This window comes from Tripterygium wilfordii, chromosome 6 (assembly GCF_013401445.1).
Source record: "Tripterygium wilfordii isolate XIE 37 chromosome 6, ASM1340144v1, whole genome shotgun sequence".
NCBI classification, from domain to species: domain Eukaryota; kingdom Viridiplantae; phylum Streptophyta; class Magnoliopsida; order Celastrales; family Celastraceae; genus Tripterygium; species Tripterygium wilfordii.
In genome coordinates, this window is record NC_052237.1 from 1,993,164 (window position 1) to 2,013,408 (window position 20,245).

Below are 20,245 nucleotides of genomic sequence, written 5' to 3' on the forward strand. Positions count from 1 at the left end.
AAAGTTAAAAACTGCAAAACAGTTCGGAACAGACTGGACAAGTGGAGTTTACATAGATATCACTGTGTTTGCGGCTGTAATCCTGCTCAATCTTAACCCTCGTGTCATGTGGGTCCCTATCAACGCTCATGACATTTCAATATTATTAATTATTAAGTTTGTCTATGAATGAATTTAAATTTTTATACGTAATTATATATATATACACATATACTCCGTATATTTTTATAATAAAACAGTACTGTACTTTGAGTAGGCATGCACGTTGTTGTAGTTATTCCCGAGATATTTCTGTTTATGATTTTTTTTTTTGGTAATTTTAAGAATGAAATGGCATTTTAGAAAGATTAATGTAGGGTATTATTGTCAATTGAAGTCGGATATTGCTTCGAAAATCCAGGCACATATAGAATAAATTCCCGCAATTCTATACAAGGAGAAAAGAACAGGCTGTAAAACGATTTTTTTTTTTCAAAATTTGAAAGTTTAAATTAAAGGATAAGGACGAAGTAAGTGATAATGAATTTCGAAAAAAAATTAAATCAAATTCTATCATTTATTTATTTTTTCAGTTTGATTTGAACTAAGAACAAGGCGCCCTTGAAGATATCCTTTCTGTAATTTTGCCTTTTTTAAGAATTAGTGTCGTTTTTGCGGAGAATAGTGGAAAAAATAAAATTAGTCCAGAGAAGAAGAAAGGGAGAGAAGGTGAGAGACAGAGACAGGGACAGAGACCGGGAAATAAACAGAGAGAGAAAGAGGAGAGTACCAGAGTGATCAATCAATCATGGCCATCGAGGAGTTTGGGGCCTTGGACTGTTCGTCTGACTTTGTTCCCCCTTCGTCTCCAAAGAGAGAGGCCTGTTAGATTTGGTGGGTATTTTATTTGATGTTATGTTTTCTTGTATCAGATCTTTGGTCCAAAAATGGCTTCAAAAACTAGATTCTATGTCGTTTTGGTTCTCAAGTTCTTGTCTTTTGCTCAGGTGTTTTTTTTGGGTGTTTCAGCAAACTCTGGAAACTGTTATTCTAAGTTCAGATATCATGTTCTTGTGTTTTTTTTTGTTTGGTCGTGGTTCATACTTTCTAAATGACTTTTTTTCTTATGGAAGTACTGGTTGTTTTTCTTGCTTGGCTCACTTATATCTTCAGAAAAAACTGCTCGAATGTTTGAGGAAGTGAAAAGAAAACTTTGCTTTGCTCGTGTGCGCTTCTTCTTGTTGGTTTCTGGGTTTGGGAATTTTTTTTCTTCTGTCATGTGAAACTGCTTGAATTATGGAATTAAGGTTCTTCTTTTGCTCAAATTAACAGAATTTGTGGTGTTGGGTTCTTTTTTCTTGGCAACTAATTTACTCTCTCTTTTCATCCTCTTTTGGATATATACTGTATGGATCTCTGTCCTTTTATGAATGCTTAGGCTGTTCAATCTGGAAATAAGTTTGGTGTAAGAAATGAAAATTACAATATCATTAAAGAAATCAAATATCTTTTTCTTTCATCTTTTCTATTTTGTTTCTCAATCTCCAGTTCTCAATGACTTGGTACACTGCATAAGAGGATAAAATTCAATATATTAAGCAACAAATTCATGGCTTAGTGTGGAGTTTTGTATAAATCTTTCTATTGTATTAATTGTGTGCTGCACTTATATTCCACTTTCACAGTTGAGAATCTGAGATGGATTTTTCAGAGTTCACGAAGGTTGTATACAACAGAGTGCAGAAACTAGAGCCTGAAAATGTTACTAAGGTTATAGGGTACCTTCTGTTGCAAGATTATGGTGAGCGTGAGATGATCCGGCTGGCCTTTGGCCCTGATAATATGATCCGTTCATTGGTCAACAAAGCCAAAACAGACCTCGGTTTATCCAAAGCGGGTTTTCCTGCTCCAATCTCGCCATTGCAGGTGAATTTGCCACCTGCTGCTGATCACCCTCTACAGTTTGCTACATATTCCCCATCTTCATCACGTTCGGTTTCATCTCCTTCCTCTTTGAGGCCTACAAACTCCTATTGGGAATCCCAAGTGACTGATCAGCAGCAAAATGTACAGAATTTGGATTTTGTTCAGTCAAGATATTCTGATTCAGTTGTCGAAGATTATCGCCTCCAAAACCAAATTCCATTCTTGAATGTGGAAGGTCAATTAGATTCTATTAATCCTATTAACTCGGACTTCTCAGGCAGTGGGTTTTATACTGAACCTGCATTTGGCACTAGAACAAGTAGAAGGTCTCCAAGTTTGCCTGAATTTCCTGTTAAGGTTTGCCATTATTTCAACAAGGGATTTTGTAAACATGGAAACAGTTGTAGGTATTTTCATGGCCATCCTATACCAGAAAGCTTTTCTCAGGTGTTCAGCCCAGGCTCCAATGAGTCGCAAAATGAAGATCACTTATTTTCTCCTCAGTTTATCGAGAAGCTAGAACTAGAGATCACTGAGCTTTTGAAATCAAGAAGAGGGTGCCCAGTCTCCATTGCATCCTTGCCAATGCTGTATTATGAGAAGTATGGGAAGACTCTTCAGGCTGAGGGGTACCTTACAGAGAGCCAGAGACATGGCAAGGCAGGCTTGAGTCTGACAAAGCTTCTTGCTCGATTGAAGAATAGCATTCGTCTTGTTGACCGGTAATTCAATCGTAAATCCTATGTTTCCTACATTCTGAATGTAACCTTTTAGTATTTTAAATTTTGAAATTGTTATTGTTTGAGTCAGGCCTCATGGGCAGCATTCAGTAATATTGGTAGAAGACATTCCCAAATACCTCGAATACAATAGTGAAAGAAATGATCCAGGTGGCATTGTTGCGGGTTCTCGGCAGATCTATCTTACCTTTCCTGCTGAGAGCACTTTTTCGGAGCAAGATGTTTCCAACTACTTTAAGTAGGGAAATTATGCTTGTTATTAATCTTTTCCTTGTTTGAATAATTTTCTCGAGTTTTAAAGTATTCTTTCTTTGGCATTTCGTTTTGTAGCAAATTTGGACCTGTTCAGGATGTGAGGATTCCATGTCAACAGAAGAGGATGTTTGGGTTTGTAACATTTGTTTTTGCAGAGACTGTAAAGCAAATTTTGTCTAAAGGGAATCCTCATTTTGTATGCGGAGCGCGTGTTCTGGTGAAACCTTACAGAGAGAAGTCAAAGCTTGTTGATAGGTAATCATCTCCTTTTTGTGTAAAGATGAAGCAACCCTAGCATCAGTTATCTTCTTCTTGTTAGATTCTGATTTTATTGGACATAATCATTGTTAGTGTTTTGCTGACACAAAATTTCCAAATAATGTAATAATAAATCATTGCAGCTGTCTGCACTTATCCTTTCTTTTAGTTGTTGTTCTGTCATTGTCAACTTTAATCTTCTCCTTTTGATTCTCTATGCATGTTAGTCCCATATAAATGGCTGCCTTTTGGGGTCTACTTTTCTAATATTTAGTTTCATCTTTACTTTGATTTGTTTGAAAAACAAGGGTTCTGGTGATCCGGCGAATAAGTGATGCTTGGAATTTTGAAAGCCAGTCATCAATGAAATTGGCTTACAGTGAATGACAATGATAGGGGTGTTATTAGTTAAACAAGTATTCCAGGCTCAAGACTTATATCAATATGATGACTTAAGTATGGTTGTAATTTTTTTTTTTTGAATAGACCGCTTATATTTCACAGCCAGCTTAGGACAAAAAGCTTGCCAGACTTTATGGAATATTTCAACTTATGGCAAACATTGAGTATGAATTGTGATGTATTTGTATGTTTCGGTTTTCATGTGACTGTCCTCTGATTTAGCAGCTGTTAACAGTCATGATGTTTCTTGTGCAGGAAATACGCTGAGAAAATGCATCATCCAATGTTTTACAACCATCACCTTGTGGATGGAGATTCTGAGTTTTACTCAAGTGTGTACACCTTCAATCAAATTTATCTTCTCCAATGTTTTGTTATTCTCGTTATATGATTTTTCATTTATAAATTAACCTGGCGTAATTTTTTGTTCATTTACCCCCCAGTGCCAAGAGTTCCTGATAATTCAAGGTTACTTAGGAAGCAGTTGATGGATGAACGCGAGCAACTGCTAGAACTTGAGCGAAGGCGTCTCTCAGAGTTGCAATTAGCACCTAATTCCTTGAACCATCAGTCCTGTTTCGGTTATTCAATGGATGAGTGGAGACTATCAGAAGGTTTGGTTATTCTTGATACGTTTTTTCGGTTTTGCTCTTGCAGTTTCTGTTGCTTGTTCTTTGTGACTGACCTATCCATATATCTTACTTATTTGTAGCCCGTCCAGAACAAGCAGAGTTTCCATCCGCTGAGCGTTTTAATTATTTGCTGGATGTCTTGAACAATGGTTCCAACAGTGAGGACAGAGCCAGGCCTTTTAGTTCCAGTTACAATGACCCAGATAGGTACAATCGCCAGCGCATTCTTTTTCGTTGGAGTTTCATATCTGACAAGGAATTTTGTTTTTTTAATTTTTTTTTTTATTGAATTCCTTCCAACAGCAACCAAGGGCTCAATCTTCCAGATAGCCCATTTGCATCTCCAATACGAGGAGGCATATCCACAGTTATATAGAGATTCAGACAGACAGGAATAATAGAGGATAGAGAACTGAAATCAAAGACTATGCAGTTGGGTTTGATACTAAACAGGGGTTAGAGGATTTTTCTTATCATTTTCAATCGTACCTCCACTTTCTCAGTTTGGTTATAGCTTCAATCACGCTAGAAGTTCTTCTACATGTTACTTGGTGGAGGAGATTTGCAAAGAAGAATGGTACATAAAGCAGATATGTTTACAGGTTTCTTTTTCTTTTCTCGATACTGATACAGTCACAGAAAGCAAGCCAGAGCCTGTTAGTATTTAAAAGAGAATGTAATATAGCCTGTTCTTTAGATGAAGAAGAAAGGTAGAAAGGAAATGCGAGATTTCAGAGTAAAGAAAGATGTAGAATGCTCTCTGCAAATGCTTTAGAAAGAAATGCTAATAAAACCCAATTTATACAAACTGCTAATTTCCTTTGGTCCTGTGTATGCAATTCATTGTGTAGACTAAATATCATGTTTTCTAGCTACAATCTTTTTTTTCCTGGGGATCTTGTGGAAGGCACTATATCTGCTCTGAACATGGGCAAAATGGATATTTGGTTCTCAGAAGAATTCATAACTATCAAAACTGCTAATAAGAACATGATCCAACTCACACAATTGCTATCAGGGAAACAGAAGAATGGTTACAGTTCCAATGCTCCAAGAAGTGGCATTCTGTCAACAAGTAATCAGTACATTTTGGGATTCCACAGGAGTATTCCTCAATAAACATGGTACTGTCGAAAGTCAATTGACAGGTTAAAGTTGTATTGGCTGTTAGCCATGTGTGAAATATTGTAAAGTACTAGAGTCAACCTAAATTTCTCTATAAGAATGATAGAAGGACTCAGACAAATCTGGAATTGATTGACCAGGTTTCAGGTCTTCACTTCTGTTATTGAGTGGAGCAGCTCATCTGGTGTTGCAGCTGGATCAAGATCCCAACACTTCTCTGGCAAATTACTTGCTTCCCCATCAAGCAAGCAGGACGGCACCTGGTGCGAAAATCGGGACATTTCTTGCCTTGGAATCCATCTTATGGAGTCCTTGTTTGTATTGCTTTGGTATACTGTCTTGTACCCTGCCAATTTAACAAGAGGGGTAACCCAAACTCCAAGCTCTTCAGAGTAATCCTCAAGCACCTCTACCATTTCATACTGATGCCTCACATCATCGGGGGTTGATCTGTTCCAATCGGGTGACCAATTTCTGTAAACAGCCCAAATGTCCTCACTTTTAGGGTATATACGTATACAACCACCCCTGCCAGCCTTCCTCCCCCTCAAGACATGGGAAAAAACATTGACTTGATCAATAACATCAGAATTCCATGTTCTGAAGTTTCCACAAGACTTGGTAAACCCAGAACCCACCCAATTGACTGAGCCAAATTCACTATCAGTTTTAGAGTTCAAGTAAGTGATGTGAATCTTGAACGGTGAAACTGAGACAACCTCACGGATCAGACAATACAAACGAGGCATACCATCATCTTCATCATATAAAGCCCATATCTGCTTTGGCTTGAAGCATTCTTCTGATCTATTTTTGTCAAAATCATGGAAGTCAGGGTCAGGGACAGTTATTGAGACTGGCACACTTTTAAGTGGCTTTGAATGACCAGAAAGATCTGAATTTACTTTTTTTGAAACCTCTCCAGATTGAATGACTTCAGCGGAAGCTAACTTAATTTCTTCCAGTTTATTCCGAATTTCTGTCCTTGCCTTGTCCATTAACATCTTTCGAGCATCAAATGCAGGTGCAATGGGGGAAGGTCTGGTGGAAATCTCATTTGAAATGGGCATCTTCGAGTCAAACACAATGTTTGCACTTTCATTAGCTAATCTTCCTTCAGAAGCATACTGTGATCCCTTTTCTTCACATCCATTTCTGAAGCTGGCACCCCCAATAATCTTCCTTCTTTTATCGGGTCTACTGCCCTTAGATCCTGAAACTTCATTACGTCCAGCAGATACATTTGAATTTATGTTAGCAATAGCATCTCTCATTGTACGTTTTCCGTTGGCCCTTGCTTTGGCTTTTGCTCCAGCTACATGAACATTTCCATTAGCCTGATAAACGGTATCACTGGAGAATGCACATGATCCATTAGGACTCGTGATTCCAGTAGAACTTCCAGGGTATGATGTCCACTGAAATGACACATTAGAGACATGCTCATATCCGTGTCCGGAATGGTATCCATTTCCTGCAAAATAATTTCCATTGGTTGGGACATATGTAACCCCATCATATCCGTGACTGCTATATCCATTACTTGGTACATAAGACCAAGGAGAGTAAGGAAAAGAACCACTAACCGGGGCAGTCCCATTCTCCACAGCAATGAAAGTACCACGGCAATTCTTACACGAAAGTCTTTTATTAACGTACTTACGAAGATATTCATACTGAACTTTACAAGAGGTGCAGGCAGTCCAGAAAGTATCAAGTCCATGAGAAGCCGATGAATCAGAACATTTATTATGTCCTGCAATCCCAGCATTTTGAGCATGAGATGGATTGTTCTGCTTCTTTCTCTTGAAATCATAGGAAGTTCTATTAAAACTATCAGATAACAGAGTCCATGCTTCAGATACGAGTTTAAAGGCCCCATCTGCCCCAACTGTTTTGTTCTTATCAGGGTGCAATAGCACAGCCAATTTCCTGTACTGCTTCTTGATGGCATCTTTATCCGCAGAAGGCTTCAAACCAAGAACAGAGTAATAGTCAACTCCGCCATTGCATTTAACCTCAGAAGCAACATAAACTTCAAATGTGGCCACCATTTGAGCTATCCCCTCCATCTTGGGATATAAAGTTTTAGCCTTCAATGCATTATTCTTTGCCCCTGCAAAGTCTTTCTCAGCAAATCGCTTCTCAGCGATTTCTTTTGCCTTAAGAGCCTCCTCTATGTTCGCTTCCATGTAGAAACCAAATTCACTTGCAATGCAAGAAGCCAAGCTCTTGAAAGCAAAACTACAACCAGCCCAGAATGCTTCTCAGTGTAAGCAGCTTAAATTTCACATATATCTGCATTTTCTTATCTGCATTTTGTAATGAAAATCAAAATAGGTTCAAGAATATCAAGCCTCAACCATTTTCATAGTAAAAGAATAGTCAACCAAGACACTTATTGACTTAAATGAACATATCCCGGTGACGTAGAAGATTCCATATATCCGGGTTTTAATCTAGACCAAAAAATATCTCAATCTGGGTTGAATTTAAAAAAAATTCTCGCTCTGGATGAGAGAAAGGAACAACAATCAATTGCAATACTTGGACTTCAAATTTCTTTAGAAATACGATTCATCACCAGCAAAATAAACACAAATATCAGCTCAAAACCTCCAAATCAAGACCCAAATCTCATTCAAGCCACACCCAGCAGAAATGCACAATAATCTAAGCATATAACTCTATAGCTACCCAAGTCTACTAATTTAAGCATAAATTCAAAGTCTCGAGTAAGAATCAACACATGTATTACTAAAAGAAGGAGATAAGGAGAAAACACCTCACTGAGATTTGAGCTAGAATGGAAGCGAAACAAGACCCAGATCGCCACGTGTCTTTGGGAGCTCGAACAATTCAAGATTGCGAACTAATTTACGAACCTCAGTGTACTGTCAATCCACATCAAGTACAAGCATAGACCTTTTTTTAAAACAGACAGTGGAGAGTACAGAATGGTATGATAGTATCATGGATCAGGGTTTTTGCCATCAAGATTCGGCGAACAGGGACATGAGATTTTGAGTGGGTCGAAGTTCGGGTCCGATTTTGGTGAATCGACGGCGGTGAATAGGGGGATCTCCGACAATCGCCGATCAGAAATGGGGCAGCGCAAATTTAAGTAAATAAAATTCGATAATTGTAGAAGTTAATAGTAGTTAATAGTCGGAGATGCCATGGTGCGCAGGGGTGCGTCATGCGCACCCTTGTCTTTTTTCTTTTATTTATTATTAGGTGGGGTTTTTTTTTTTTTTTTTTTCTTCTTCATTGTGTTTGTAGTGGGTAGAAAAAAGTAGGGGAATCGTAAGGTTTCACTTTCTTTTATTTATTTATTTATTTTTAGGATAGGGATTTTTATTATTTGAAAAAAAATAGAGAATCTTGTATTGATAAAATATAGTAGAATGCTTGACAATTAATTTGCCTATTTTTTGAGCTTCTGTTGATTCTTTTAGGGTTATCACTTGTCCACTTGATCATGATAATATATATATATATATCTCAATATGCTCTAGTAAAGAAAAGTATCTAAAATTCATTATTTTAACCTATAATTTACTTAGTTATTATTACCATGGATATCCCATTTTTTAACCATAAAATTGGTTGTATTTTATTGTTGACTATTTTTTACTCTTGCGTTTTTTTTTTTTGCATGAAAATAATTCTTTAGCCACATTATACTTATATCATTCAAGCATTTTTCACCATAATGAAAATTCAAACAACTTGTATTGTCACAATAAGCTTTCCAAGTCTACTGATCAACTCATAATCGTGTTCACAACTTCTAATGTAACTTGTAAATCCTAATCCTAATATCATTAATATTACAAAACAACTCAAAGAGATATTATCCGCTTTGAACTTAAAGTACAACAGGGACACTAAGGTTGAAAATCACATATGGGGATTCAAGTTTCAAGCTCAGTGGCACTAGTCTATTGTGCAATTGAGCTTATGGATTTTTGTATGTAGTGACGTACCTGAGCATTCAGGGGGCCCAGGCGAATTTTAAAAAATGGAGCCTCTTGAGAAACAGAATTTAATGTCATATATTACTTAAAAATATGAGTTTTGTAGTATTTTGAAATACAAAATCACTAATTATATTAGTAGAATCAATATTTTCCGCCAAATTATTTTCAATAGATAATATAATAAACTCATTTAACATTTTTTACGACCACCCATCTCTCCTGCCCCAGGACACCTCTGTTTGTATGGATTATGGACAAATAAGGCTACTGGGCTTCGGAAGAGTATCTCGGTTATGGAGAAGGCTTTGTCCAGTCTCACTCACCATGTCAAAGGCCCATAGTGTATGCAAATTGCGGACAACCAATAAAAAATTTGACATTTTAGCTTATCGGAAAAAAAAAGACATTTTTATTTTTAAATATCTGCTAAAAAAATAAACAAAATAAAAAATATATATGAAATGTTATTTTGTCATGAATTTATAAATCTAGTAAAAATAGCAGTAATAATTATGAAACTCTAATAATAATGATAAAAAAAAAACAAACAATTTATGATATTCATATGTTACTTAAATTAATAATTTGATGGCAGTGTTGTGGGTTTTTGAGTAAGCGAAGAAATCAGACGTTGACGGGCCTGCAGAGGAACATGAGAGATGATGGGGACGCCTCACCGAATCTCTCCCCAACTCCGAGCCTTTCGTAGTAATCAACACAAAACAAAGACAGTGAGAGCTGCACCTCCTCCCGACTCCATGCCCTTCTACCAGACTCACCGACGAGTCTCAACTCTCCAAGCCGAATCAGCACGGGCCGCACGCACACCATGTAAAGCCTTCTGTAACCTCCGAGGGCCACCACCACCGGTCGCACACCGGATGGCGGAGGAGAGACGTGGCGGAAGCAGAGGTTCTCCCAGAGCGAGTCGTTCCGCGCAATGGTGCACCAGAATCTACAGACGCAGGCGGCCACACTTAGGGATCGACCATCTAGACGCTTCAGGATCTCGATTAGGATGTCAATGTGGTCGTTCAGGTGAAACTTGTGTCTCTTCTCTTTATCTCCTGCTTTGCTTAGTTTCATAGCCTGTTGATGGTCGTTCAGGTGCTGGATTTGATTGAATTGCTGCTGCGCCATATTGAGTGAGTAAGTTACGCTTGAGAGAGAGAGAGAGAGTGCAGGTGTTGAAGAAAAAGCAGTATGTGATATATATGGTGTCGTAAGATTCAAGGGATTGGATTTGATTTGATTTGAGAGAGGAAGAGAAAATCTGTTGAATTTATGTTGTTAGAGCAGATTAGCTAAACATGAATCTGTCTGTAAAATAGGAAAAGATTATAGAGATTTTGTCAAAATAGAGCTCTGCATCAGATTACCTAGAGGTTCCCTATTTTACAGAATATGAACAGTAGTTCCCTACATCTAGAGAACCACTATTCACTTCCCTAAATATAAAATAACATGTTTTACTACTTTACTTTCTCCTCTCTCCTCTCTCCTCATTTTTTCCCTCCTCTCTCTCTTCACTCCTCTCTTTCTCACTCCTCTCTCTCTCCTCACTCTTTCTCTCTCCTCACTCTCTCCTCACTTTTTCTCTCTCTCTCCTCACTCCTTTCTTTCCCTCTCTTCTTTCTCTCTCATCTATTTCTCTCTCCTCTCCTCACATTTTGACTCCTTTCTCTCTCTTCTTTCTCTCTCCTCACTTTCTCTCTCTCTCTTCTTTCTCTCTCCTCTTTCTCTCTTCTTTCTCACTCCTCACTCTCTCCTCTCTCTCTCCTCACTCCTTTCTTTCTCTCTCTTCTTTCTCTCTCATCACTCATCTCTTTCTCTCTCCTCTCCTCACTTTTTCTCTCTCTTCTTTCTCTCTCCTCAATTTTTTTCTCTAATTTTTAATAACATTAATTTATTATTTTAATTAATATATTGTTTTAAATGTAATTAATTTATTATTTTAAATAGAAGTAATTTATATGAATTGAAATAAATAAAGGAAAGAGAAATAAATATTATTTTAATGCAATAGAGAATATGATAGGTAATCTGATGCAGTGTTGATTGGATAGGGAATCTGTAAAATAGGGGAAAGTGGCATTTTATCTGTATTTTAGGGAATCTGTTAAGAGAAACTGATGCAGACCCTCTTAGGGTGTGAGCGTGTATTTCATTTTCTTCCTGTCTGTGTGTAGAGAAATAATAAAGGGTGTGCTTTGACTACTTGGAGAGAAGGTGTTTGTGAAAATGCGTGTTAGAGGGGGTATCGAGTAGTGAAAGAAGTGGCCAAATGAAAAGGTCCAAGGCAGAAGAGCTGAAACCGATGCTTTAATTGCCCCTTTTTTCTTTTATATGCTGTTTTCAAGTCAATGGAGGATTTGTTGTTTGTTGTTGCTTTGTTTTACGCACTTCAAGATTTTTGTTCAGAGCCGTTAGTGAAACTCACTCACCAAGTTCTTTTCGAGTCTCTATATAGTGTAATGTACATAGAGATAGAGTAGTAGACTATAGATAATATGTGAAAAATCTGCAAATCTTTGTCTATGTGACTGTGTGTTGGTGGGCGATGAGTTAGTAGGAGGTACCTTTACCTAGCTAGGATACTAGAAGAACCCTCTTGATTTTTTTATTACAAAAGATTCCCTCGACTAGGTGTCATACTCAATACTCACCAGCAACAAAACTAATGACCTAATGTTTGTGGATGTAATTTTTTGCATATAGGTATTGTTCGTTCTAAGGTACCTATACGAAGAATTCCTACCCACTCTCTCACGGATTTATTTCAAGAAATTATTGGTGATAGGAGAGTGAGTACCCATCACCAAGTGCTCATTAGTTCAAGTGGTGGAGGATAGATGATTTCTTTAAATAAATCCGTGAGGGAAGCATACAATACTAGATGCAAAAAATCGCATCCACACAAACTATAAAATGGTATATGATGGTCTTCATGTTAAATGATATAAATATTATTTGATTTGGGTAATTGGGTTATTTACAACCTATATGGCTAATGGTTGTCTCTTGGGTGTTGGAGTTTGGCACAGAAAGGGAACACCCAAGTCCTCTGAGACAGAAAGCACATAATACAATATGAATAATCATGAAAGATTGATATCGACATTAGATTCACAAAGGATTGTGTGGATGACCCCACCCTATAATAGAGAGAGGAGAGAATTTCATTGTGTTTGTATTGTGTTGGACTTGTCTGTTGGACGCATTTGGAGAAGAAGTATTATTGTTACTGGTCTTATTATCATTGCTGAGAGGAACTTGATTCATTGCAAGCTTACAAAAGTATATGAATGAAACCCGTGAAGTGAGCATAGAAATTTCACATTCCTCACTCATTTCAACAATGACTATCATTTGTACCTACTTTCTTTGTTGCAAAGCATGCCCACATGCGAGGCCAACTTGCATGGAAGAGTTTCACCATTTGTATGATGACAACCATTTATATGTATATATGTGTGTACATAATAGGTATGATGATGGAAATAATGTGAACAAATCAAAGCAAACAAGCGGAAGAATGGTAAACAGAAGAGGACCAAGAAAAACCAAACCACCAAATTAATTTACAGCAAAATGGTTCCTTATATGTGTATATATTCATGGCTAACTGCTCTTTTAGCTTGAAGTGAGTGTTAATGGAATCTCTTCACATTGTTTTAACTAAAACTTTTAGCTAGAAATGATTGTTTGTTTCCTCAGGTGGGTTTTCTTTATGTACAACAGAGAGCCTGAGATTTGTTGGTGAGGCATTCCTTGTACTTGCTGTTACTTCTGGAAAGAAACTTCTAAATTTACCTCGCTATGTGACTTTCAACAAACTGTCATTCAGACCTTTTGCTTGCTTTGTTAATTAATGTTAAAGGGTACGTGGTGTTTAATTAGCTTGTTGGATTATTGATGCTTTGCTGGTATTCAGAGAAAACTTACCAAACCAAGTACCGACACAAGCAAAAACTCTTGTTGGAAAGTGTTGCCAAATAAGTCCAAAGTCCTGCTTTGTTTGTTTGTTTTTTTTCATAGTTAGTACAAGCATGTATGTCATTTCATTTCAAATGTTATACGAGTCGGTGAATATATGAAACCAAGTCAATTAACGTTAGATAATCTCATTGGAGCTTAGCTGTAATCATGTTATGTGCAGGCCCACTACTAAAGTTTAGGTTTGACATCCCAGTCATGCAAATCAAGGTGTCTTCCAATTCCCGTGATTACTTTCTAATTTAATTAACCTACATGAGCCCGGGCCAGCAAAAACTGGAAGCCAGCTTGGGCCTCGCGCTGCAACGTATGAGCCCGGCCCAAATATAGTCCAGTCTGGCTCCACTCGGCCACTAGCCCAAACCTACCAAGCCCAACCCAACCCGTTTACACTGAAACTCGCATATGGCGGTGGTGGATTTCGGACTTTGTCAGCGGCTGAACAGCCGTCGTTTGTAGTTCAGCGAATTCTTCAACAAGGTTTGCACTTATCAATTTCCGTTGTCTGCTATTGATTCCGTCTTCATAGTCAGTTTCACTCGCTTAGCTCGAATGAACCTGATGATTATCGCAATCACCATGTTTTCTGAATTGGCTGAAGAAGAGTGAAGAGGCGGCTACTCCCCTAGCCCAGCCCACGGGAAAACCTCTTCTTCCTGGTCTACGTGCATTGTTTGCCCCAATGATTGCCTTTTTGATACGGGATAATGTTATATCATATAGATTGGAGATGTCAATCGATGAGCCAGAGTTTCTTTGAATCAAGGCTAGGTCCCCTGCTATGGCCATATGGATTGGATAATCGGCAAGACCCGCTTTCATACTAGGGCCTTTTCTTTCATATCTAGCTCGTCTCGCCGTGTCCAGGTCAGTACGAAGGGGAACTCTATTTATCTAGGTTTGCCATGAACAACTTTCCAATTCGTCGGTTTTCATATTCGCTTAGTTCTTGCGTACCGACAAACTCCAACTCTGTAAAATCCTCAACTCTTGGGATTCTGGGGAGAAGGATTCGGGATGTAATTCCAGTTCCCCACAGAACGATCCCTGAACCCAGAGGGCAAGACCTCGACTTTATCAATGTTGCACACAGCCACCTGATTCACTCTGATTGGGAGAAGCTCAATGCTCTATCAATCCATCTCACTCCCTTTAGACTCAAGCACATTCTGTTAAAGGTCCAAAAGGACTATGTTCTTTCGCTTGAATTTTTCAATTGGATCAAAACCCAAAACCCCCGTTCCCTTACACTCGATACATATTCAATGATTCTGCACATTCTAACCAAGAATCGGAAATTCAAGTCTGCGGAATCTATTTTGAGGAGCATTTATGTACCGGGTTCCATAGATTTTCCTTCTAAGTTGTTTGAAGCAATACTGTATTCTTATCGCTTGTGTGACTCTTCTCCTCGTGTTTTCGACATGTTGTTTAAGTGCTATGCGCATATGAAAAAGTTTAGAAATGCCACTGATACTTTTTGTCAAATGAAGGATTATGGGTTTTTGCCTACTGTGGAGTCCTGTAATGCATACTTGAGCGCATTGCTTGATTCTGATAGGTCGGATATTGCTTTGGCATTCTACAGAGAGATGAGACGCCATAGAATATCACCAAATGTGTTTAGTTTTAACATGGTCATGTCTGCTTATGGCAAACTGGGAAAGCTAGAAAAGGGAATTGAAGTGTTCAGGGAGATGGAGAAGATGGGTGTCGGGCACAATGTTGCCTCTTATAATACCTTGATTGCAGGATATTGTAATAAGGGTCTATTGGAATTGGCTTTGAAACTTAAAAACTCGATGGGTAAGAATGAGGTGCATCCTAATGTGGTTACTTTTAATGCTCTTATTTGTGGATTTTGCAAGGAAGGGAAACTACATGAAGCAAATAAACTTTTTAGTGAAATGAAAGCCATCAATGTGTCTCCTAACACTGTCACTTACAATACTTTGATCAATGGATACAGTCAGGTGGGAAATAGTGAGGTGGGTGGCAGTCTTTATGAGGAGATGGCGAGGAATGAAGTTAAGGCTGATGTCTTGACATATAATGCCTTGATTTTGGGTCTTTGCAAGGAGGGTAAGACCAAGAAAGCTGCATATTTGGTTAAAGAACTTGATAAGAACTTTGTCCCAAATGCCTCCACTTTTTCTGCCCTTATAACAGGACAATGTGTGAGGAGGAACTCAGATCGTGCTTTCCAGTTGTATAAAATCATGGTAAGGAGTGGTTGTCATCCAAATGAACATACCTTCAGGATGCTGATATCTACATTCTGCAAGAATGAAGATTTTGATGGAGCACTTCGAGTTCTTGAGGAAATGATAGAGAGTGCTATTCCTCCTGATTTGAGCATCTTATCTGAGATTTATGACAGACTTTGTCTCTGTGGAAAAGATGAATTGGCTATGAAGTTATGCAGCAAGATGGAAGCTAGATGCCTTATGCCCAAAGGATTTGACAAGATGAGAACATCAGCTCAGGATCAGATAAATGAAAACAAAGAAGTGATGAGAAACTGTGAAGCTGTTTCTACATTTCCTACTACTCATTCTTTCGGGCTTTCGGCAATGCTGGCTGGCATATGATGGCACTTTTATGAACTTCTCCATAAGTATTCAGGAAGGTAATTTCATTTTTAAAATTTAGGTAATATCATTATTTTTAGCTCTTTGTCATGAAATGCTGTAGTTTGTGGATGCCAACTTCTAATTATCTAAGCATAAGGTAGATTTTGGATTCAGGAGTCAGGACATCTTTTCTTATCTCCTTTAATCAATTTATGAACATTTAGCATTTGATATGTGGGAATTAGGAAATTGTCTATAAATCTAGGTCCATAATTTGGTCCATGAGATGATATGCTTTGTCTTCGTTATAAGCATTTTTAATATGATGTTTATACAGTGTCATGGCTCTATCTTAATCAATTATGCATTTCAAATGTTCACTTTGTTCATAATTGTGGAAAGGCTGAATTCTTGTTGTTCTAGGAGAAGCTGATAATTTACCAAATATCTGTGTTTAGAACTGGGTTGAGATAAATGAGAGTTTCTTTGTATTGTAATAGGAACCTGCATTTGCTTTTATTTAAATTATAATGACAATTATTTTCCGGTTTTATAAACCAAATGCATATTTTTTTGAGAATGAAAACTGTTTTTCAGGAAATGAAAACATGAAAATTTGAAAGCATTTTCCGGACAGGATTCCCTGAAGACAAGTGTACAGCCCAAATATTGTTCTTAGAGTGACCATCTCTCAGATTCTCTCAAGGAATGTGGTGACAGTGAGCCAACCAACTATGCAAGCTCTCCAAAAAGATAAGTTTCCATGGTTGTGGAGACGAGTGAATGGTTGTCATATGGACCTAGATTCTTTCCTATGTTGCTTACTCATGCAGAGGAAGAGAAAAAGGGCAAATCATGGAGGAGGTGGGCGGTTGGAGTTCTTTGGGAAGTACCGTACTTAATTTCTTGAAAAAATTGAGGATTGTAGCTGGGGACAACGATATCATGTCAGGCATAACCTATTACTGTATTTGGGATATGGCATTTGAATGCTAAATGAATTGCATAGCCACTATATTTTCTTGTGCGCCATCCACACAAACTTGAGTAGATGCACATTCTATGACTAAGGACTTGAAATGTTGCAAACGATGCTGCGTTACGGTTGAGCTTTAACAATAAGCCAAAATGGTCAAATTAAACTGGTAATAGGTTTACAACAGAGTGTCAAGTCTTAAGTCCTTGCATATCCTTCAGGCATCAGCACACAAACAGCAGAGCCAACTTCTTTCTCTGTCAAATGTAGTTTTCAATTCAAACTCTGTAAAGAAAGAGTAATATCCATGCTTACAACTCATCCTCATCAGCTTCAGCAGCAGATATTTCAGAGTCCAATTTATTCATCAGCTGCTCACTTACATGTTTTGCCACAGATATCATGTCTACAATGATGCTTGGATCTAGGCCTGCCCCTCCTCGTTTGGTCAACCCGCATATATGGCCTTGCCTATTGATCGAGATAGAAACAGCAGAGCTCATTTGGGATTCCTCTTCTGAAGTCGCGTCTACAATATAGTGTCTGCCCACCTATAAAAGAAAAAGGGCTGAATATTAATATTCAAGTACCGATCAGCATTTTGCTGAAGTATAAAAACAAACAGTACATTGCATTACCTTTGTTAATGTAACTATAACCGGAACCCCACTCGTGTCAAACTGAAGATATTCTTCATCACTGATGTCAACCTCGGGTTCCTCATCAGGCGATGCACTGGCTGCTACAAGGACTCTTGGGATCCCCGTATTGCTCAAAGCAGCCTTTAGGAAATACAGCAGGTAGTTGAATGCTATCAATCAAATTATCAAATGTGCATACAGCAACCAATTGTCCAAAAGCAATGAACATTGATCAAGTTAGGGGAATGCAGTGCACAATATTTTTTGCTTCTACCTCTCCAGGGTATGAGCATCCATCTGAAGAGGACAGAAACAAGATGCAAAAAAAAAAAAAAAAAAAATGATTTCACAGCACATCAAACTTTGAGGTAGGTAAGGTTAAGCTCATTCAGTTACCAATTTCTCAAAATAGCAAGCAGAATTCTCTATTTTCAGTTTCATTTGAAGAGACAGAGAGATATAAAATTGAACACAAAAATTCATTGCCGCGGAAGTACCATAATAGCAGCTCCAAGAGCATCTAAAAGGTTTCCATCTGAACTGACAACAAGACCATCAATATACAGATCCCAGCAAACTTTTCCTTCCGTGATAACTAAAGACGAAAGATCAATTCCAGCCCCTACAAAAAATTTAGAAATTCAATTACCAACTTAAACGAAAGAGAAGAACAAGAAAAAACATTAGTATGCCACAAGAGAGAAAGTGAAGATGGCAATCAGTACAGCATATGTAAGAGTCAACAAATTTTTATATCCCGTAAAATTACAAACCTGCTCCACTTCTACCACCTAAGAGACAACGTTGAAGAGCAACTGAGAGTTCTGCGGAAAGCTCCTCAGCTCCTCTACCCTGTATAAGAGATTACAATACAACATGAAAATTAACATAATGATTTAGTGCCATGAAGCTAGAATAATGGGACAACCTGACTTAGTTGGTAAGTCTAAACATAACAAATAGAAGCAAAATGATGGATAACAACTTTTTCATTAGTACCGAATGTTCTCAACAGGACCTTTGTATTATTTAAAGAACTAAGGCCTAATGATCTTTATTTTAGTAGATCTTCTAGAGGAAGCAATATCGGGTAATATTAATCACAATAAGATAGCAGATACAACCTCAAATGTAGGCTCCGCAGTTGGGCTGCAATCAACAAATATAGCAACCTTCCCTTTATCAGGTTGCAATGGACTTGGCCTTCCCAGCTCGGCCTGATATTAATAAAATTGACCATATGTCACAAAAGTTTACGACAAGGCTTAACTGAATAAGAGAAGGAGTTCATGTCATCAATCAACAGGAATGGAAAAGTGTTCTTGAAATCAAATCAAAGAAGAAGTAGTATTCAGTGTTGAGTCCGCACAATACCTTCACACAGGCAATAACATCTGTTGCACCCATTTTCACTCTTGCAGAGCCATTTGCCTGTTATCAAACGGAAGAAAACTATAAGTTCAAAATTTTATCTCTCCCAAAACTATATCACTGATCCATCTAACCACAAAGCGATGCCACAACCAATGTACGAGAAGAGGACATCATATATTGGTAGACATATTTCAAAGAATTAACTACCTGAGGAATAACTCCGGTTTCAACATAAATGGGCCGATAGGTTAACCTTTTCCGACCATCAGACCGAAGGTCTTGAGCAATGCCACCCTGTATAAAACGCTTTTCTCCAACAGAGAGGCCCACCATTTCTGGTAATGTAAGAAAATAATCAACTGACAAGTATACAGGGTGCAATAAATATCAGGATCAAGTAAAAATGACAGCACAGAACAGAGGTGTACATGTAAAAGAGAACCTCCACAGTTCCACAATGATTAGATAGATTGACCTAGAAGGAGCTCCATAAGGACAAGGCTAAAATAGAAACGATGCTTTCAAAGTCACCAGCGCCTCAGAATGTCTAGACAGGAATTTTGCCTTGAATTATTTCCGAGGTCAATTTTATTATATCTATTACAGTATTGAGATTGTAATCATAGAAAGAAGTAAGAACAACCTAACTGCTACACTATCAATGGTGGGTTAGTACAACAAGGATTGGAATTCAGTTCAAGGGCAATGTCCAATAGTGGACCCTAGAATTGATCCTTGATGACATACCACAATAATGATTAATGCATATCTTAATAGAAAGACAATTTTTTTGTTAATTTCAAATAACAATAATAAATTATGCATTTGAGGAAGTAGTAGATATATCTAAACCAATATCAAAACTCAGGTCTGCCCCCACCTGAGAATCCATGGCTATGCCTTCTTAATGCAAATCCTACGATAGAGTAAGGGTTGTCGGTTGCATCTTGGCAAAAAAATACTAGAACCGGACCAAGAGACAATGCAGAGAATCGATGATTAATCGGAGAATCGCTAAAAGATGTTTTAACAAGAATACATACCTTCGCTTAATAGGAGTTCTCTTGTTCTTTTGACTGGCGAAAATACTTAGGGTTTCTGTTCGCTTCAAGCAGCCACTGAGCACATCAGTCGCTCCTACTTCTTCTTCACTTTTGCTTTTACACGCAGAGAGCGAGAGTAGCAAGGATTTATGGCGGCCAGGGAAGCCGTATGCGAAGACACAGGTCAAAATTTCTCAAGACTAGTCGCGGGATAAAAGTTTCTTTATTAGATGAGCCCCACGTGTGTTTTATTTTATCGAACGGTTCATAGTGGAATCCTAAAGGACCGTGTGATCACAATACTTGACCCTAAGATCAACGGCTCGATTGGAAATCACGAAT

The 20,245-nt window shown here is 38.0% G+C and overlaps 5 protein-coding genes across 7 annotated transcripts; 2 read left to right on the forward strand and 3 right to left on the reverse strand.

Moving 5' to 3' along the window:
* Positions 1-734: 734 nt before the first annotated feature.
* LOC119999637 (zinc finger CCCH domain-containing protein 18-like) lies at positions 735-5,015 on the forward strand. Its single transcript, XM_038847323.1, has 8 exons — positions 735-873; positions 1,665-2,627; positions 2,716-2,883; positions 2,976-3,155; positions 3,816-3,892; positions 4,004-4,174; positions 4,273-4,399; positions 4,496-5,015. The coding sequence occupies exons 2-8, from the start codon at positions 1,678-1,680 to the stop codon at positions 4,566-4,568; spliced, it is 1,746 nt and encodes a 581-aa protein (XP_038703251.1). The 5' UTR covers positions 735-873; positions 1,665-1,677; the 3' UTR covers positions 4,569-5,015.
* Positions 5,016-5,183: 168 nt separating this feature from the next.
* On the reverse strand, positions 5,184-8,487 carry LOC119999636. The gene is made up of 2 exons (XM_038847322.1): positions 8,103-8,487; positions 5,184-7,629 (listed from the first exon to the last, which is right to left on the reverse strand). The coding sequence occupies exon 2, from the start codon at positions 7,507-7,509 to the stop codon at positions 5,461-5,463; it is 2,049 nt and encodes a 682-aa protein (XP_038703250.1). The 5' UTR covers positions 7,510-7,629; positions 8,103-8,487; the 3' UTR covers positions 5,184-5,460.
* A 1,199-nt stretch (positions 8,488-9,686) lies between these two features.
* On the reverse strand, positions 9,687-15,297 carry LOC119999913 (F-box protein SNE-like). 2 transcript variants are annotated; one of them, XM_038847726.1, is made up of 2 exons: positions 15,164-15,297; positions 9,687-10,338 (listed from the first exon to the last, which is right to left on the reverse strand). In XM_038847726.1, exons 1-2 carry the CDS (start codon positions 15,212-15,214, stop codon positions 9,925-9,927), a joined length of 465 nt encoding a protein of 154 aa, XP_038703654.1. In that variant the 5' UTR covers positions 15,215-15,297; the 3' UTR covers positions 9,687-9,924. The 2 variants fall into 2 exon arrangements, with proteins under 2 accessions (XP_038703654.1, XP_038703653.1); XM_038847725.1 differs by lacking the exon at positions 15,164-15,297 and having other exon boundaries at positions 9,687-10,567.
* Positions 15,186-16,884, forward strand: LOC119999912 (pentatricopeptide repeat-containing protein At4g26680, mitochondrial-like). Its single transcript, XM_038847724.1, has 3 exons — positions 15,186-15,378; positions 15,466-15,925; positions 16,467-16,884. Exons 1-2 carry the CDS (start codon positions 15,204-15,206, stop codon positions 15,885-15,887), a joined length of 597 nt encoding a protein of 198 aa, XP_038703652.1. The 5' UTR covers positions 15,186-15,203; the 3' UTR covers positions 15,888-15,925; positions 16,467-16,884.
* A 90-nt stretch (positions 16,885-16,974) lies between these two features.
* Positions 16,975-20,076, reverse strand: LOC119999911 (exosome complex component RRP42). 2 transcript variants are annotated; one of them, XM_038847723.1, is made up of 8 exons: positions 19,904-20,076; positions 19,068-19,219; positions 18,861-18,917; positions 18,611-18,703; positions 18,260-18,338; positions 17,984-18,108; positions 17,484-17,627; positions 16,975-17,396 (listed from the first exon to the last, which is right to left on the reverse strand). In XM_038847723.1, exons 2-8 carry the CDS (start codon positions 19,191-19,193, stop codon positions 17,157-17,159), a joined length of 864 nt encoding a protein of 287 aa, XP_038703651.1. In that variant the 5' UTR covers positions 19,194-19,219; positions 19,904-20,076; the 3' UTR covers positions 16,975-17,156. The 2 variants fall into 2 exon arrangements, with proteins under 2 accessions (XP_038703651.1, XP_038703650.1); XM_038847722.1 differs by having other exon boundaries at positions 19,068-19,195; positions 19,904-20,075.
* Between the last annotated feature and the right edge of the window lie 169 nt (positions 20,077-20,245).

What these genes read in the sequence shown, in the direction of transcription:
- LOC119999637 (XM_038847323.1), top strand. Translation starts at nt 1,678, where the DNA reads ATGGATTTTTCAGAGTTCACGAAGGTTGTATACAACAGAGTGCAGAAA. An exon ending in AGATTCTGAGTTTTACTCAA is followed by an intron (nt 3,893 to 4,003) that starts GTGTGTACACCT and finishes TTTACCCCCCAG; the next exon opens with TGCCAAGAGTTCCTGATAAT. An exon ending in AGTTACAATGACCCAGATAG is followed by an intron (nt 4,400 to 4,495) that starts GTACAATCGCCA and finishes TCCTTCCAACAG; the next exon opens with CAACCAAGGGCTCAATCTTC.
- LOC119999636 (XM_038847322.1), bottom strand. Translation starts at nt 7,509, where the DNA reads ATGGAAGCGAACATAGAGGAGGCTCTTAAGGCAAAAGAAATCGCTGAG.
- LOC119999913 (XM_038847725.1), bottom strand. Translation starts at nt 10,440, where the DNA reads ATGGCGCAGCAGCAATTCAATCAAATCCAGCACCTGAACGACCATCAA.
- LOC119999912 (XM_038847724.1), top strand. Translation starts at nt 15,204, where the DNA reads ATGAAAGCCATCAATGTGTCTCCTAACACTGTCACTTACAATACTTTG. An exon ending in TTTGGGTCTTTGCAAGGAGG is followed by an intron (nt 15,379 to 15,465) that starts GTAAGACCAAGA and finishes CCCTTATAACAG; the next exon opens with GACAATGTGTGAGGAGGAAC.
- LOC119999911 (XM_038847723.1), bottom strand. Translation starts at nt 19,193, where the DNA reads ATGGTGGGCCTCTCTGTTGGAGAAAAGCGTTTTATACAGGGTGGCATT. An exon ending in ATGTTATTGCCTGTGTGAAG is followed by an intron (nt 18,704 to 18,860) that starts GTATTGTGCGGA and finishes TATTAATATCAG; the next exon opens with GCCGAGCTGGGAAGGCCAAG. An exon ending in CTGCGGAGCCTACATTTGAG is followed by an intron (nt 18,339 to 18,610) that starts GTTGTATCTGCT and finishes TCTCTTATACAG; the next exon opens with GGTAGAGGAGCTGAGGAGCT.